We start from the raw sequence: 19912 nt of genomic DNA, 5'->3' as shown, positions 1-19912 counted from the left end.
TACATAAATGAGTCAAAAATGGCCCTTGTATATTGGCCCCTATGTTGTTTACTTCTTATGTTAGGCAAGGATTAGCTCAAAAGCCTGCTGGCTCCAAACTCAAAATTCTTAAACATCCAATTGTTTTAAATATGGCCCAAACAAGCATATTTTTTAGCCATTTAGAGCCTGCCTGTTTTGCATGTCCCATGAAACTATAACCAACATCTACCAGCCACAGATAAGACAAACCTTGAGGCCATAAAAGACCGCAAGCCACTGCTGCCCACTGGAGCTCTCTGACCCAGAGACACCCCCATCTTGCTGTGAGTGATATCACGTAGACATGTAAGCCCCCCTCTGACTCTCCTGTTCCCACAGGAGTTCCCTTACCCTCTTCCCCTTCTGGGTGATGGCTCTATGTCATGGTTTCTAGAAGGTCTCCTGCTGTGAGAGACTTCCCCTCTCACGCAAAGCTGTCCATATGATGCCCAGATAAAGCTTGTTATGTGCCATTGCCACTTCATGGCCATGCCTTTTCCTTGATTATCCCCATGATCTTTGAACTCAGTACAATGATCCATAGTTTTACTTAATTCAGCACTACTATTGAATATATTCAAATAGTCAATACATTGAAAGTTGTCCTATTTATCCAAGTCCAAACCATGAAAAAAAATCAAAGAAAAGTCTCCTCCTTAAGTTAAATATATAACAACTAAAATATTATTAATATAAATATATTAGGAGCTCACTGTGGTAAACTGATTACACTGACGGCCAATTAATGCTTCCTTATGTCCCTATCTTTGCAATGTGATTTTATAGCCCCAACCATCAAGAGGTAGAATCATAGGTTACCTACCAATGAATCTAGGCTATGATCAAGGTTATCAGATCAGATAGTTTTCAGTGAAAGAAGGAATCATTAAACAAGATTGCATGTGAGAAAAGATACAATAAGTTCATTATTAAGTTAATCATATCTAAACATTAGACACTGAGCTTGGCAAACATTTGAACAGGGAATTTCCTTTCAACTGCTAAAGCTTATACGATAATATATATTAAACACTACATCAGTTTTAGAGTTTGTTTCAGATATTGCTACTAATTAGTTTTGGCTGATATTGAAGTATTTTGTATGTTCCATTTATAAAAGCACTCTTTGCCCATCTGTTCATAGGTTGAAAGTGATTAAAGGACACTTATTTTGGCTGTTGTAGAAGCCAAATACTTTTTAAGCTGCAAATATGTGACAAAATCAATTCAGGTTGCCAAGTTCGGAAATACATTAAAAGAGATTTGTGATGCCTCCCTACCCCCAATTCCTCTTCCAACCTGCATTATCGAGAAGTAAATATCACCGCTTTCCTGATTAGACTATCATGCCTGCTTTGTCCAAATGCTTTGTAATTTAGTTATAATTTACACAATTTACTCTGATTTGGATCCTCTGCTACCAAGCTGTGTCAAGGGCTTTCGTTTCCTGTACTTGTAGCCTTGAAGTAGAAACACGTGATGCCCTCATGCTTTGAATGCTGGATCTGAAAGTAACTTGGCTAACAAGTGAAACAAGTTTGTGGCCTACTTTAATGTCCTATATGAGATCTGTTCAGTTTAAAAACAATGTATTAAATTCAGCATGGGTGAAAGAGATTTTTAAGAACAGGGATGTTACACATTTCCATGAAAAATCTTGTCTCAATATTATTTAGTACTCCATTTTCAAATCTTCCCAAGGGTTTAGTACTTCATGCTAGCAAAACCTATTCACTTAAAAAAAATCAAAACAGGATTCCTGGAACTTTTAAAAATAGGTGCAATCCTCCTGAAGTGGAAGATAGACACCAGTTTAGTTAAGGCAAAAATTTTAAATAGTTTAAATATGTGAATGAGATGTGTTTTCTTCTGTGCTTTCCACACTTTTTTTGTGTTCTGATCATTCCTCAAAATGCTAGCCTGCCCTGAGCCATAAAACCCAAGACCCCTCCTATTTTGGGTAGTTCCCAGTTCCATGGCAATCTCTTTCACTAGATCATATTAAAGGGTGAGGTTGATATTCTGAAGCCAAGGGTACTTGGCTTCAACAGTTTACAACCTCAAGTGCTCTAACTAGTACCTATCCAGAAATGCAAATCATACAACGGGCTGGGAGAATTTCTTCTCCCTGCCCCCATACCTGATTTTCCTAGGAAGACATTCTCCCAGCCCATCATGTCATATATCTGGAAAGATGGGTTTTATTTTTGCTGCTGCTGCTGCTTGGTTTCAAGTTTCTAACAGTTCTTCCTCAAAACAAGATAGAGCTTTTTAAATTTCAAATTCAGTTCAAAAAAATGCAATTATTCTTTCCTGCACATATCAGCTTTTTGGAGGAACACTATTTGTTATGAATTAAACTGAAATTATCATTTCAGACAATACAAAAACAAAAGCAGAGAGGAAACACTGGTTTTGTTCAAATTTAATTGATTCTGACATTATGGGCAAGGTAAGCATGATGCACTTCCAGGGAATTCTCTCTAAAACAAACATTTAAACCACCTTTTTATTGTACCTACATGTTTTTATTTGAAGGGCACTGAAAAACATTACCACTGAAGATGTCTGTAATGACTAGGGTGTTTATGCCAAAGGTGTAATGGGAGCTGATATTTCTGTGGCACAGCACCCAGAGGTGTCAATTTTTCACGAGCTTATCTATGCAATAGGGAACATAATGAGTTGTATAGTCTTTCTCCCAAAACATTCATTTATTCCTCTTGGGGTAGCCCTTTGCTCTCAACCCAAACTTTGGTCAGTTATGGAGAAGAGCTGGCTCTACCCCCTGCCATCCGTCTCTCTCATCTCTGCTCCAAAAGAGCAGACAATGAAGATGGGTGCCTGTCCACAGATTCCTTTTCCCTAGAACTGGGCTTTAGGTAATGAAATAAATCCCCACAACAGTTCAGGTGATTCTAAAAACAATTTCTGATATTATACTCAATATTTTATTCCCACCCACATAACTGTTTTAGGTACTGTCATTTCCAGGAATTGAGGAGACCCTCAAGCAAACACGCTCAGAGTGGTGGTCAGAAAGCAGGTCAAATTCTACTAGAAAAACAGGAAATGTGGACAGTCTTTGGAACAATCTGGAGAGGGATGGGACTTTGTAACCCCCTCTCCCCATGCTTCTGCCTCCCTACTCTCCCTCTGTATGAATGCTTCCATGAAAAAGTAATGGAAAATCTGATTTTCTCTGCTTGAGAAAATCTGCTTCTCTCCATTCATTCTTATTTTACTTTTCTGGGTAGGATTACTGTGACTTAGAGATGAGAACTTATGTGTTCTCCCTCTCATTATTCTGCTTGCTGTTTCTCAGATGTTTTCCTTCTGATTCCACACAGGAATTGTTACCAATAATGTCTGCTTCTTTCCCTACCCGGTTATTGTTCGCATCAATAAGGCAAAATTACTTTTTATAGCAGCAGACAGAAAAATTATTCATTGACCAAGGAATGGAGGAGGAGGAGGTCTTGCTCTAAAAGCCCCTTCTCCCTGAGTGTAGGCAAGGGTGAGATTTTCATAGGAAAAGGGGCTAAAGGGGCGGTATGGGGCAAAGGTCTTGTCATTTAGGTTCATGGAAATGGGTGGTGATTTCCTGGACCAGGGTCTGCACCTCTTTTCTGCCCTTTTATGGTCCTTTGGAGTTTGGGTCAGAAGCAGAGGGAACCAACATGGTGTCCTTGGGCAGGAATTTTAGCATTAAAATGAGATGATAAATAGTTGTAGAGAGACCTTTGTCCCAATTTCAAGTTCAGCCAGCTTATACCACTTCCTTGTAGTTAAGCCCTCTTGGTACTGTCAATGTAAACACAGCTAGAAGATACAGTCAGTTTGGTTTTCTGCAAGTTTGTCCAGAGGGAGGTTTTTATTAGAAATGAGTTTGGGGGGCAGGGGTGCTTCCTTGCTTTTTTGAGGAAAGCAGGTATCCTTGTGTTTGTTTAATATCAGATCGTATTAGTTATCAATCAGATGGTATGTGAAGAACTAAAGAAAGTAGTAGTGGTGCCAAGAGCCAGAATGTGTACAAAAAGGATGCCAGGCCATCCTGAATTCATTTCCTTTGTTTTAATTTTATTACTGTTTTGTTTTGTTTTCACTATATTACTATACCAGGGAATTATTTATGATGTTTCTCAATTTCAGGAGGGCAAATTTCAAGATTCTCATAAAATCTTTGTAAACAAGGTAGAGAAATATAGGCTGACTGGGCAGTCTTGGGCGGTAGGGTGGATAGTGTCATTACTAGCTGAGATAGGGAATATAGGAGAGAAGACATGGGGAAGGGAAAACATAATTATTGCAATTTTGAGAGACGGTTATAGGATATCCCAGTGAAGATACCCAGGAAGGAGCAGAAAGTCTGAGATAGGAGTTATAAATTCCTGAAAGGGAAAAAAATCATTAGAAGGCAGAGAAAAGATCCAAAAATTTAATCCATGCATTGAACAAATATATATTCATTTACTCATTCATTCATTCATTCATTTAGTGTAAGATACTCTTCTAGCATTGAGGATACACTGATAAATAAAACATAGAAAATTCCCTGTCCTCATTAAGCTTATATTCTAGTGGGAGAGACAGACAGTAATCACAGTAAACAAGTTAATTATTGAGTATTTTAGAAGGCAATGTATGCTTTGATAGAAAATAAAGCAGAGTAAGGAAGTTGGGGAGTGCTAGCAGGGGTGGAAATTGCACTTTTAAATAGTGTGTTATGGCTGGTGTGGGATTACTGAAAAGGTAACGTGTGAGCTAACTATCTCAGGCAAAAGTGATAAGGAGTTAAATCCAATGTTGAAATGTGATAGCTATGCTTATAAAGTTCTGCAATTGGTTAATATACATGATTGTACAAATAATTCCTCTCAGACTCATGAGGATGGTTAGGTACCTTTCCTCCATCATTGTAGTTACGACATAACTTAATTCTCTTGGTCTATCACCCCTCTATACTCTGAATTCCCTAAGAGCAACTACTTTTCCTTGTGTACCTGGCAATGTATAATAGATGAAGGGAAGAAAAAAAGGGATAGAGAAAGAAAAGAAAGGAGGGACAGCAAAAGAACAGAATAGGGATACGTTAGAATATCTGAGAAAGGCTCAGGGTTTGCTTGTCTGGGGTTTTATTTATTTTTCAGAAATGAAATCAATGTGAGTATTGCCCTTAAGAGACTGACCCCCAAAGCTGACATATGATGGACTGCATGAACTGATCTAGAATATCTACAGTTTGGTTCCACTCTACACTATTCATAAAATTACATCTGAAATACTATGTTCTTTCCTAAGCATCACACTTCAAGAGGGATACTTTTGAGTATGGTGGGCATCTGTTCCTTTCCTCTGTTTTTACCTCCTTTCCCTTGTGGAATTGCACTTCTCCTTCTCCATTTGTATGACTAGGATTTGTCTAGGGCTGGCCATGTCATCCAAGCTGGAAGGTCAGCCAGAATATTTCTCTGTGTGTGTGTGTCTAATAAGAGACCTTTCTTTCTGGTAAGAGCAGGAAGTAAGTCAATTACAAACAGCTGGAAGCCAATCATTTTGCTTACCACATGGAGAAAAAGTCTATAGTAAGAGGTTTTAAGGCCAAATAGGGGCAAGCAGAGATTTAAAATGAATGAAAGGAGAGCACATCCTAAAGACATTACTTGAACCTGTTGAATCAGTTGAGCCTAAGATGTTAAAGAGATAAAAAGAACGGATGTCTGACATACTCTACACTCTTGGAACCTCTACTTATATGAGCAAACAGATTTAATTACCATTTTGCTTAAGCTAATTTGAATTAGCATCCTAATAAATATATAAATATAATAAAGATATGTGTGTGTGTATAGAAAGAGAGAATCTAAAGAGAGAACTGGTAACTAGAGTGGCTTCAAGAAGACAGAATCAGGACCAGTGGGTACCAGCTCAAGGGGGATAGGTGCTGAGCCTCACAGAGACAGCTGTCAAAGTCAGAGCACTAATTAGAATGAAATGGATTCCACTTGAACAGAGTAATTACTAATCCCTGGAGTTTTCAAGTAGAGGTGATGTAGGTACCATGTTATAGAGGAGATTCACCCTTTGGATAGAGGGTTTCAGTAGAAAATCTTTAAGGTTCCTTAAACTCTTGAGATTCTATGATTCCCCAAAGACAAAATACAACTAGAGGAAGTATCATTGGAGAAATATCCACTATAAATTTATTTTCAAAAAATGCTTAGGCTGGGTACTGACCCAGAAAAAATAATCTGTTCACAGAAGATACCATAAACAAGCTAATATTACATTAGTAATTAACAAATTTTAGAAGAGACCAAAGGAAAGTTATTAGGTGGTAAACTGTAAAATTGTTTTGAGATAAAATAAGAGGACTTGACCCATTTCAGAAAAAATGATGATGGACAAATGCAGTAATTTTAGAGATATAAAGGAAACACTAAAGTACCTAGCTAAATCTCCAGACTCTGAAATGTGAATTTCATACTTAGATATGACAGTAAATGTACTATATTCTATTATATGAAAAAAGAGAAAATTTAGAATTCTTAGCACAGTTTTGCTTTTCAGTAACATATTAGTGAGTCATATCTGGTTACTACTACCCTTTTAGTTTTAGCATGCTACAAAATAGGAAGGGAAAATATATAATTATTCCTCATCTACATATTTACATGAACTATCTGGATGCTTAGAATCCTAAAGAATGAAAACAAAAAGAGGAACTTAAGGGTTCTAAATGGTACACTTCATAGATGGTATATTTAAACAATGTTTTTATCATCCAGAATTGAAACAAACTAAAAAGTAAAATGGTGAAGGGCTGATGACCACCTTTTACAACTTCTTACAACTTCTTACAACTTTAACATTATGAATTAACGATAGAATATTTTTCTTCTATGAGTTAAAGACCCATCAATTTTTCTATTCTGTACTTGGAAATCAGTCAGTCATTTTAAAAAACAATTATGTACTTTAGAAATTCAACGAAAGGAAAATTTATCGAAAGGAAAATTTATCACTAAAGTCAGATGAATCTGCAAAGAATTAACAGCTCACTGCTGAAAGACATCAAAAGAGAATAAGTGTTTTATTCATGAAATACAATAGTTTATCTGAACAAAGAAGGAGATACTATTTGCAATATAGTTAGAGGTGCCAAACAAATTCAAGTGGACCTCAAGGAAGATATATGAAGAAATCTTTCTCACAGAAAATAAAAGTACAATGTCATGGTAATAGTACAATAGATTACAATCCTGGTTCACAATTTTCACTTAGATATTGAGAATTAACTCTGTGTGCTAATGTATTATTTCCTTTTAGTTAATAATATAAACTGCTTTTGATATTTTTATATTTATGATACCACACAAAATAAGAGAAAATGTGTTAAGCATGAAGAAGTTAATGAAAAGATTAAAAAAAAGGTGATGCTAGGAAAAGACAAGATCCCACTTCATTGCAAAATATCATTCACTTTTTACCTTTATCAGGGTAAAAACATAAACATATATACTATAATTTGTGTACATATTACTTTTTTTAAATTACAAATTAAGAATTACATCTATTGGGCTTTAATTCTTTCTGGTTTAGAAATCTTACATAAAGTATTTTACTTTGAAAAACAATAAAACTCGTAAAAACGTTCCTTTGGCAATTCTATTTGAAATGAAATTGCTTGGCTCGCTTTGAAAAGCTCATCATAACCTTTCTTTTCCCTTAAAAAAGGTTTTAGGCTTTCTCAACCATACCTTAACCTTAAGGATTTCTAACAATCTTCTGACATTTACGGAGTTCTAAAATTTCAAAATTTACCATTTAAATTGAAATATTGAGGAAATAGAAACTTGCATTCTGAAATCAAATAATTTTGCTTTATATTGTTCATTTATGAAATTTATATTCTCTAAATGTTGGGCAAGGGTGTGTATGAAATGAGTATTTTTAGCAGAATTGAAAATCAAGACAATAAGATCATATCTCTCATAAAAATAACACAAATATATATTTAAGAACCCTAAAATAAAATCAAGTAGCCACCGTGTGGAATCTGGAACCTGGTAAATTTATCCTAAATGTACTGGATTTGAGCATTATAGTTCTTTGTTTAATAATGCTGCTAATGAAAAGTCTTATATACATCTGTATACATATTTGTATAGCAAATGGACCTAAGCACTACTGTTATATCTTTTTCTCTCCTTCTAAATTTTGAGATCTTTACAGTTGAAAACACTAGAAGATGGACAAAAAAAATAGAAATGTGAAAATATGCATTTTAGGTTCATGATCACTGAAGATTAGGACAAAAATAATTATAACTCTGCCTTATCTACCACTCTTTATCCATATAAGGTAACAGGTTCCCTTCCCTCTCAAGAACAGGAGTGGGTGCCCAAATTTGCAGTAATTCCAAATCAAGTGCAGCAACAGCATTTTTAGTTTGCTTAACTTCCCATCCCAACCTTTTAACAGCCAAGTGACTGCCTCCTTAAAAAACACTGCTGAGTGGGTGCATAAGCCAGTTCTATTTGCCAGCTGTAGAGAGTTCTCTCAAAGCTTGTGGCTATGGGTAAATAAATTCCATCATTTCTTTTTCTATAACTAAGAAGAGGGGGAAAAAACCAAACTCTCTTATATTTATTATAGCCTGGCAATGGTGATATATGTGTGACATATTTTCACCCTTGAAATGCAAAAGTACTTTAGAAATTGGCCAGTACCTTACTGAAATTGACAGATGACTGATGGAAGGTTATAATATACTCTGTCTCATGCAGATTCTACGGAAACCTCTAGCTGAAAATATATGAGAGATTTCTCTCTAACAAGAAAAACTCTTTAAGACAAGCTTAAAGGGTCCCAACATTTGGATTCTAAAGTTTCACAGAATTTCTATGACATAAATGGTATAGGATTTCAAATGAAGAAGAAAATCTTAATAGTGTTTCACTTAAATATTTTCAATGAAATGTGTCTGCATGTGAAATATTTAGTTTTATATCATTCACTACTTCACTCTGTTTTCACATTGTTTCACTTTCTTTTATCTCTCTTCCTCCAGAATTCTATCTAGTAATACGTTTTAATCACTAGAGCCACTCTTGTACTTGCTAATTCATTAATTTCAGTCTACTTCTCTTAAGTAATCATCAGAAAGGCTGTTAAAATTTAAGATACAAATGGCATAAAAGCAGCATGACTGAGTAAGAACGCTGTGAATTGAGTGTTGGACTCTAGTAACAATTTTGGGTTTTTTTTTTCTTTTTACTTTTGTGACCTTGAAGAAGACACTTAATCTTTTTAAACTTTTACTTTCTCACCTGGAAATTAAAAGAATTGAATCAAGTGATCTCTAAACTTCCCTTCAGCCATCATCCTCTAAAACATTTACGACAGCCCTGCAAAAGTTAGCTAGATGTCCCTGCAAAATTGCCACAGCTCTTTATGCTGCAACAGATGGCAGACGGTACAGGAAAATGCTTAGCATTCAGAGTAGCTGGTTGGCTCCAGGAAAATAAATACAATAAACACTCACCTTTCAGAGTGTACAACTTTTTATTATTGAAAGGGCTGGACCAAATTTTACTTTAGTAATACCTATGAGAAAAAAAATGACTTCCCACTCAAACTAACCAGGTAAAGGATATTTACAGGAAAAAGACTTACACAAGAAGATAAGCTAACACCATCAAATAGTTTAAAAATATATAGTATTTTTTTCTTAAAGCAAGTCTTTTTATGAAAAGGTTTTTGATGACAAATTCAATTTCTTTAATAGATATGGGTGGGGCTTCCCTGGTAGCGCAGTGGTTGAGAGTCCGCCTGCTGATGCAGGGGACGCGGGTTCGTGCCCCGGTCCGGGAAGATCCCACATGCCGCGGAGCGGCTGGGCCCGTGAGCCGTGGCCGCCGAGCCTGTGCATCCGGAGCCTGTGCTCCGCAATGGGAGAGGCCACAACAGTGAGAGGCCCGCGTACCGCAAAAAAAAAAAAAGACCAGTAGGAATAGAAACTTTCCTCTAGGATTTCAATGTGCTGTAGGAAATAGAATAAAAAAAAAAAAAAAAAAAAAAAAAAAGTAGATATGGGTTATTCAGATTTTCTATTTGTTCTGTGTCAGTTTGGTATGTCTTTTTTCAAGAATTTGTCCATTTCATCTCAGTTATTGAATGTGGTAGGCATGAACTTATTCATATAATCTTTTCTCCTTTTAATGTCTATACAATGTATAGTGATTCCACTTCTTTCATTTTTAATATTGGTAATTTGTGTTTTATCTCTTTTTCTTAGTTTTGTTAGGAGCTTACAAATTCTACTAATCTTTTCAAAGAACCAACTTTTGGCTTTCTTAATTTGCTTTATTGTTTCTGTTTTTTATTTCATTGCTTTCTGTTCTTACCTCTATAACGAATGTTACACGTGCACTTAAAAAAAAACATATCTTCTACATTTGTTGGTTGTAGTCTACAAATGTTAATTAGTTCAAATCAGTTGATGGTTTGTTCAAATCTGCTATGTTGTCATTTACTTTTTACTAATTTTCCTATCAATTACTAAAAGACGTGTAAAAACATTCCAGTCATAATTATGCAGTTGTCCATTTTATTCTTTAGTCCTGTCAATTTCTGCTTTATTTGTGTTAAAGCTCTATTATTAAGTCATACACATTTAGGATTATTATCTAATTCTAATTAATTCATTCTTTTACAATTATGAAGTGTCCTCTTTATGTCTGGAAATCGTCCTTGAAGTCTACTTTGATGTCTAGCCACCCTAGCACTCTTCTGCTAGCTTTTTTTCATTGTGTATCTTTTCTCTAACCTTTTACTTCCAATTAATGTCTTTTTATGTTCATCTCTTATAAATAGCATAGAGTTGGTTCTTGCTTTTTTATCCATCCTGACAAGCTCTTACTTTTAACTGCATGTTTATTCTGTATATGAAATATTGGTACAGTTGGGTTTAAGTCTACCATTTTACTATTTGTTTTTTATTCACCCATTATATGTTCTCCCTTTCCTGTCTTCTTTTGGGATAACCAAATAGTTTTTGATATTCCATTTTAGTTTTCGTATTATCTTTTAGGTTTATCTTTTTGTATTAGTGGTTGCTCTGGGAATTACAATTTGCTTTCTTATCCCACTCTACTTAGAATTAATACCACTACACATAAAATGAAAGAAACTTGAAAAGTATAAGTCCATTATTTTGCTAGCATTGTCATATATGTTTTTGCATCTACCTACTTATAAGTACCATAATAATGTTATGATTTTGCCTAAAATGTTCAATTTAAAAATAACTGGAAAAAATATTCTTTTTCATATATTTTCATCATATATTTTCTATGTTCAATGTTCTTTATTTCTTCTTGTAGATTCAAATATACAACAGGTGTCATTTCTCTCAGCATGAAGAGCTTCCTTTAACATTTGTGAAAAACAGATCAGTTGGCAGTATATTCTCATTTCTTTAATTTAGCTGAAAATTTTTTTTCAACCTCAATACTGTGAGATAGTTTCACTAGATACAGAATTATCAGTTGATAATCTTTCTTTTAGCACTTTAAATATATAATTTCATTGCCTTCTGGTCTGCATCATTTCCAGTGAGAAGACATCCATCATTCTCAGAATTGTAACCCTTTGTACAATGTGTACTTTTCCCTGCTGGTTATTTCAAAGGTTTTTCTTTGCCTTTAATTCTCAACTCTTTGCCTATGATATGCCTACGTGTTTTTTCTTGTGTTTATCTTGCTTAGATGTGATATCTTCTTGGACGCATAAAGATGTTTTTCATTAAATTTGGAAATTTCCAGCTATTCTTTCTTTCTTTTTTTTATAAATGTATTTATTTTATTAATTTATTTTTGGCTCATTGGGTCTTCATTGCTGCACATGGGCTTTCTCTAGTTGCAACGAGCGGGGGCTACTCTTCATTGCAGTGCGCGGGCTTCTCATTGCGGTGGCTTCTCTTGTTGCAGAGCACGGGCTCTAGGTGCATGGGCTTCAGTAGTTGTGGCCTGTGGGCTCAGCAGTTGTGGCTCGTGGGTTCTAGAGCACAGGCTCAGTAGTTGTGGCGCACAGGCTTAGCTGCTCTATGGCATGTGGGATCTTCCCGGACCAGGGCTCGAACCCATGCCCCCTGCAATGGCAGGTGGATTCTTAACCACTGCACCACCAGGGAAGCCCCCAGCTACTATTTCTTCAACTATTTTTTCTGTCTTATTCTAGTTCTCTTCTTCTGAGACTCCAATTCACATATGATAGGCCACTTGATATTAATTTATAGGCCCATCAGGCTTTGTTCATTTTGTTCTCAATCTATCGTTTTGTTCAGATTAGTCTCTATAGATCTACAAGTTTACTAATCTTCTCTACTGCCTTCTCCAATATGGTGTTCAACCATTCAATGAAATTTTCACATCAGATACGTTATTTCTCAGTTCCAGAATTTTCATTTGATTATTGTCCTTATATTTTCCATTTATGCACTGGGATTCTCTGTTATTAGGAACATATTTTTCTTTAAGTTCTTGAACATTTATAATAACTGCTTTCAAGCTCTTGTCTGCTAATTCTAACATTTGGGATATCTTTTTCTTTGATGTAACCCAGATTTTCCTGTTTCTTAACATGTCTAACATTTTATTTGTTGTGTACTAAACATTGTATATTGTAGGGATTGTGGATTATGTTACCGTCCTTGAAAGAATATTGATTGTTTTTTAATTCTAGGTGGCAGCTAAGTTACTGGTTTATCATCTTGAACTTGTTGAGGCTTAGTTTTATGCTTTTGTTAGGGTGAATCTGTTTGTTTCGCCCCTTGTACTAAGGTGAACTCCTTAGTCCTGGGGTATATTCTCCACTCCATAGGTGTTGGCCTTCCAAGATTTCCATGGAGAGACTGAGGTGTTTACTAAGTACTGTCATCTGAAAGGACTTAAACTCCAACTTCTGTCTCCCTCCATGGTGAACAGCAACTGAGAACTCTGCCTAGGCTTTAAATTCCACAAATGTAAGGAGTCTCTCTTGTTCATCCCGTCCTTAGCATCTTGTTAAATGAATAAACTGTGAAAGACTGAAAGAAAATTTTCTGAGCAGGACAAGACACAATCTGTTTTTCCTTTTCCTCTGGAAATTGTTCATTTGTTCAGTTATATTTTCTGAGTATCTACTACATTGCTGGGATTGTGCCATGAGCTAAAGATAGAAAAGTTAACAGAATCAACCACCCCTACTCTCACAGAACTTGAAATTTTAGCCAGGGATCATTCTGGCATAATTTAGCTTATAGTATGTAGCAATGACTGCAATTAAAGGACCTATGTTTGAATCCAGCTCTATCACAGACTAGCTGATTGACCCTAAGTGAAATATTCAACCTCAGTTTACCCATCAGTAAAATGGTGATAATAAAATACATCATGTGTTGTTACGGGAGTTATATGAAAGTACCTCATACAAACTAAGCACAGAATGAATGCTACTACTAATGAATTTAGCTACTACTAAATTTAGTATGAGACTAAATCTCAGAAAACACCTAATCTTAAACTGGATATTTATTTATTGGAGGTTTAAACAATTATTTGGGATTATTTCACAGTCATATTTGGCCAAGATTTACCATATAGTGCAATTCCATAATACTTGAACCTTAGAGTCAAATGTATTTGGGAATTCAGATTTTGTTTCAAAGTCTAGGAAATTAATATAGCATGTATACCATATATTATGTAACATGTCTGGGGCAGTGTCCCATCATTGAACATATTAATATTAATTAGCTAATATAATTAATGTTAATATGTATGCAAAGTATGAATATTCACATGAAGTGGGAAAAGTAGAGACTATGAGTAATCATGATCACTTATTACTTCAGGTCAGGTTTTGACATTAAGAGTTTTGGCACCACCTTAGGTGACATCAACTTTCAGTTTCTGGAGCTTTCCAGATTTTGGAATTGTGAATAAAGGATTATGGACCACACCTTTTGAGTAACTGAGAGAAGGAATTAAGAAGGATGTCAAGTAAGAGAAGGTAGCTTGAATAATATATTTGAATAAACCTGTATTTACTAGGGGGTAAGTTTTCCAAACTGGTTGCTCTGACAAACTTCAGTCTCCAAGGTTTACCCTTTTGCTATTTGCATCAATATGGCTTGACACAGAGCTTTGCACCGAGTCAGTACAAAAATAATATCTGGTGAATTAATAAATTAATGCATTACCAGTGAAAAAGAAAGCACAGGTCTGAAACCTGTCCTTTTCAGAAACTTCACTGTTAATTTTCCATAATCCCTTCTTTCCATCTCACTCTCCAATCTATCTCACAAAATCAGTTATTTTTTCACAAAAGTTTGTCAACAAATTTGCTACACAAAGAAGCAGAGCAATCTTAAGAATGCCTCATGGAGTCACTGAAAGGCATGCTGTACCATAGTGAATTGCAGGACATAGTTTCTAATAAACAAAACTGCTGAAACATCATACAGTACTGTTTACAATGCTTTTACTTGCCACTGCAAAGTAAACCTACAGCCTGGTCTACTGAATGAGCATTAATACACTCAAAAAAAATAAGAATTTTTTATCCTTGCCTTAGTCAAATTAAATGGGAACTTTGAAAAAGATACGTTGAAAACTTGAGCTTTCAACAACCTACATTTCTTTAAACCAGATACTTAAGTCAGGATAAAACCAAAAGCAAGCATATTAATTTAAACTTTTCTGCTATTATATAAAGATATACCTGGGTTGTGGCTTTGATTCTGGCTTGACAGACTGTTGTTCTTTTTTGATAAAACTTTTCTAGAATAAGAGAAAGAAGAATTGACACAATTAGGAAACCAACTTCATTGTCTATAAAATCTTAATTCCACTGATGTTCTATTATATTATCAAAGGGAAAAACAACTGATCCATTTTAATATATAAGCCTAAACGTTGATATAAGTATATATTATAAACCTAAACACATATAAATAAGTATACTCAGAGGAGTATGATCACAGAACCTCCTCCGGCATCTTTTGGCCCCCAGGAATACAATTCCTTCTGATCATTTCAGTGAGCAAATAGCCATAAAAATCTACTAGAGATAAGAATTTATTTATTTAATTACTTATTTGCCCTCTGTCTTATAAAAAGTTTTAAGGTAGCTTACAAAAAATATAGTATGTGTGAAAAAAGAAAAAAAAGGATATCAAGTTAAAGGGAAAATACGGATAGAAAAATAATGTCAAGTGTTTTCTGATACTGCTTACTGTGTTACAAAGATTTGCCTCTCAAATTCCCAGCTACCAAAGTGTTACAGACTGAACTGTGTTCCCCTAAAAGTCATATGTTGAAGCCCTAATCCCGAAATGTGACTATATTTGGAGATAAGGCCTTTCAAGTGGTAATTAAGGTTAAATGAGGTCATAAGGGTGAGGCTCTAATCCAATAGGACTGGTGACCTTATAAGAAGAGGAAGAGATGCCAGGGGCATGTGTGCACAGAGAAAAGGCCATGTGAGGACACAGCAAGAAGCAGCCATCTATAGGCCAAGGAGAGAAGCCTCAGGAAAAACCAACTTTGCCCTAGAACTGTGAGAAAATTAATTTCCGTTGTGTCAGCCACCCAGTCTATACTATTGTATTATGGCAGGCCTGGCAAACTAAAACACAAAGTAACAAAGAAAACACAGTAGTTCTAACATTCACAATATCTATAAGAGAAGTAAACTTATTTTCTGTGAAAAATTTCTTCCATGAGTCCTTCATAAGAAGCCTGGGATAGTGTAATGGTCAGCTTCAATAGCATCTCTTCAACAATGACACTTGAGAGTTTACTATGGATCTTTTACACAGTCCTTCAATGTCAGTCAACAGTTGAAAGAACAACTTAGGAGATGATTCTCCAAGATCTCAAAATAACTGGGTCATTCCCTTTCTGGTCATTCGGTGTGATCCAAAGGTTAAACTGATACCTAGAGGCATTGCATATCCATTTTATAATCTGCTATGACAATTATTTTGCCCAAAATAGCTTTTGAAAAAATGGCCTCAGATAAGAGGAATTTGAGGTAATCCTGACAATGAGTAAAGGTTAACGGATTTTGGATTGTTGGTGTTGTCTTCCCTCTCAGACTCTATAAGAAGTCGGTGCCAGAAAGTACCTTGGCTATTGATGTAATGCTCCTGATACCACAACGAAAATGCTTATTTTACTTTTGCTTTAAAGTTGCAAATAGGGACTTCCCTGGTGGCACAGTGGTTAAGAATCTGCCTACCAGGGCTTCCCTTGTGGTGCAGTGGTTAAGAATCCGCCTGCCAATGCAGGGGACACAGGTTCGAGCCCCGGTCCGGGAAGATCCCACATGCTGTGGAGCAACTAAGCCCATGCGCCACAACTACTGAGCCTGCGCTCTACAGCCCATGCGCCACAACTACTGAAGCCCTCATGCCTACAGCCCGTGCTCTGCAACAAGAGAAGCCACTGCAATGAGAAGCCCACGCACTGCAACAAAGAGTAGCCCCTGCTCGCCGCAACTAGAGAAGGCCCGCGTGCAGAAACAAAGACCCAACACAGCCAAAAATAAAATAATTAATTTTTTTAAAACAAGAATCAGCCTACCAATGCAGGGGACGTAGGTTCAATCCCTGGTCTGGGAAGATCCCACATGCCACAGAGCAACTAAGCCTGTGCGCCATAACTACAGAGCCTGCGCTCTAGAGCCCTTGTGCCACAACTACTGAAGCCCGCACACCTAGAGCCCACTCTCCGCAACAAGAGAAGTCACCACAATGAAAAGCCCATGCACTGCAACCAAGAGCAGCCCCCCTCGCGACAACTAGAGAAAGTCCACGCACAGCAATGAAGACCCAACGCAGCCAAAAATAAATAAATAAATTTATTTAAAAACATAAAGTTGCTAATATGTATTTAACCATTATTTGGCAACTGAACCCAAAGAAGTCTCTTCTATAAAATCTCAGGATATATAAAAAGTGTAAAGATGAAATGTGGAAGAAATTTGTATCTGTATTGCAAAAATACTCAGTTTTAAGATGCAGAGTGATTGTTTTAAATACAAGCTTCACTCTGTCCTATAGTGAGTGCTCTCTCGGATGCAGTCTGACTTGTATATGTAAACTTGTATTTCGTGCCATTCATTGTTTAAGACTGAAGATTAACTTTTCTTCTACTGTTATGTTAGAATGCAAGAATAACCTTGAGAATTAACTTGCATCACCTCTCAACTATTTGTCACTTTTAGAATTCCCTGATCATGTTTTATTTTTCAAAGCATTCACCCTCAAAAATAATACTGTACTTTTTAAAATTTATGTGCAACATGTAAGTGATAATAAAACAAGAAGAAGCACCTATATTTTAAATATTGCTCTCAAGATGTTCCATGACACATATTCATGGCTAGAAAAAATACTCACGGCTACAAAAATTATTTTTTAACTTATGTAGTCCATACTTTTGCACACAACAAAGTGCTTGGCTTGGAACACACTGTCCTTATGTGATACTACTATTTACACTTGCCAACTAAATTTTTTTAACTGCTTCCTTCTTGGCCAGACTAACTGAGATTTTCATATTCTCCACCATGAAAGGTGTCAAATATCAAGGCCACTAAGCAAAACAGTCTCAGACAAACATTCTTGAGGATTTTTCTTAATAAAATGTTCTCTGATTTTTTTCCAGTTACCTCTGTTGTGTCTTTTTCTTCCTACCTACCATAATTAGAAACCGGTGGTGGCGGGGGAGTTTGGTCACCTTTTTGTGAAGTCAATAGCAGTCCTTTTCTTTAAGGGGTCCTGGGGTTTTTTTTCTAAGTCTTAGTTTTCTCCATACTTATATATTAAAATCTCAAGTCCATTCTGCCTTGATGTTTCAATTCCATTCTCTCTCAAAATGTTTCTTCTTTCCACAGCTGCCAGCTGCTTCTCTAGACTTCTTCAAGATCCTAGTCTCTCCATGACAATGCATTTGAAGCGACACATTCTAAATACTTGGATAATGATGTAAGTCACTTATTAAATACTCATGTCAAAATTTTCCAATTCTTTTAACAACCTGTGTGAATTTATTTCAAACCTTTTTCAGACTCCTTTCCCCCACATATTTTCTCAAATCCCACAACTTAACCGGCACCAACTTCTGATAATTCACATAATATTAAATCTCAAGCTTCTTTTTAGAAGCAGCTACCTAATCCACCAATTCCCCCTTCTTTCCAAATCTCATCTGGAATTTATTTCTTCCTTTTGACAATGCTGCTAATTTCTCTCATAGTCTGATGATTAAATTCTTGCATTGATTAACCACAGATGAAATATGGAAGAAAGCCTTTCATTTCACATCATAATGCTAGCCATACTTCTATATTACTACTATTAGTGTGAAATTCTGCAATATGTTTGCAATAACAAGGTAATCTATAATTGGCACATTACACCTCCAATACTTACCCTAAAATGTGGTTAAAGGGGATTTTCTAAGTAGCAAGAAATTTTCATAGTTTTAAACAGCTTTGTGACCCTACCAGAAGCATATATAAACACACCATTCAAGGTAAATGAAAGGTTTCTTTAAAAATAGATAACTGTGAAGAGAAAATCACTGATAGCATATACATATAAAATTAAAAATTGCACATTAAAACATGTGAAATAAACTGAAAAGCTTTTTCTGCCAGGCTTGAAACTTGTGTTTCCCCAGCAGAAGTCAGTCATGTCACCAGCACATTCTGTGAAATAGCAGTGAGTTGCATTCCTTGTACTGCTACTGCTTCTTGTGTAAGAAATGTTTTAAAAAGAAAACTGTCAGTAACTTGCACACATGCAGAACCAGAAGGCACCAAACACATCATTTTGGAATTTTTCACAAGTCATTATCTTTACACTGTTGTATTTTAGAGCTTCTAAGAACACATACAAACCACAGAAGGGTTTTCCAGCCATAGAGCCACACCCAGGAAGTTGTGATAGGCCCAGGAAACCCATAGTTTCTCAAAATCTTCTTGTGGAGCCACAGAAGCCCCATTGTGAAGGTGTTCTCAAGTGTGGTATTTCTTTTACATTTCTTAAGAGAAGTGGAGGGAATACCATAGGTAATGCTGGTCACTCTGTAATAGCCATGACCTCAAAAAGCCATTCAACTTTCAAATTAGGCAAGACTGAGGGAGGTGGCCCAACAAAACATAGGTTTTTCCTTTATCAATCACTAGATAAAATTTCTTTAACCTCCAAGGGAAATGAAAACTCTTTGATATTTAGCAATTTAAGTATCACATAGGAGGCAATACAAAGACTGATGAGAAAGAGGGAGCTGGACAGAGAAGTTTACATCCCACTATAAGTCCCTCTGAGGGTTGGAACCTATTTGTAAAAGATATAACAGGGCTGTTGTTTCCAGTAGCACGTTCATAGCAACAAATCACAGCATAATACTAACACATATTCTAAAACGAAAAATCAAATATATTTTAAATGCATAGCTGAAATGAAGGGAAAGTAATAGAACTCTTTTCTGGTAGAAAACAACGAGAATGTTGAATTTACTGTTGTATGAGTTCTGGAGCCTGTCTTAGCCTTGGGGATGGCATGGAAATTTTAGACAACCTAGAACCTGGGTTCTAATGAGCCCCGTGCCCTGAAGTTGGGAGACAAACACTGGAACCCAGAGCATGAAGGAATATCAGAGCTGAGAACACCTCTCATAAAACCTAGGTACTGGAAGTGCAATATCCTTAGAATATAAACCAGGATTTTAAAATTCCCCTGGGGAGAGAAAGAAAGAAGTAGAAACAGAAGGAGAAAGAGATAGCATGAGACCACTTGTCTGTCATGGCCTTGCCTCTGGGTGGAGAGGAGAAA

General features: G+C 36.0%; 1 protein-coding gene across 1 annotated transcript in view; it reads right to left on the bottom strand.

The window, feature by feature from the left end:
- The window catches only part of IQCM (IQ motif containing M), a 349608-nt gene that overhangs the window by 217743 nt on the left and 111953 nt on the right, over positions 1-19912 (bottom strand). The window contains exon 10 of the mRNA XM_067734648.1: positions 14788-14846. Coding sequence (XP_067590749.1) covers positions 14788-14846 — 59 coding nt within the window. The remainder of the gene's footprint in view (positions 1-14787; positions 14847-19912) is intronic.

Source organism: Pseudorca crassidens, chromosome 4 (genome assembly GCF_039906515.1).
Source record: "Pseudorca crassidens isolate mPseCra1 chromosome 4, mPseCra1.hap1, whole genome shotgun sequence".
In the NCBI taxonomy this organism is placed as follows: Eukaryota; Metazoa; Chordata; class Mammalia; order Artiodactyla; family Delphinidae; genus Pseudorca; species Pseudorca crassidens.
This window is presented reverse-complemented; position numbering and strand designations above follow the sequence as displayed.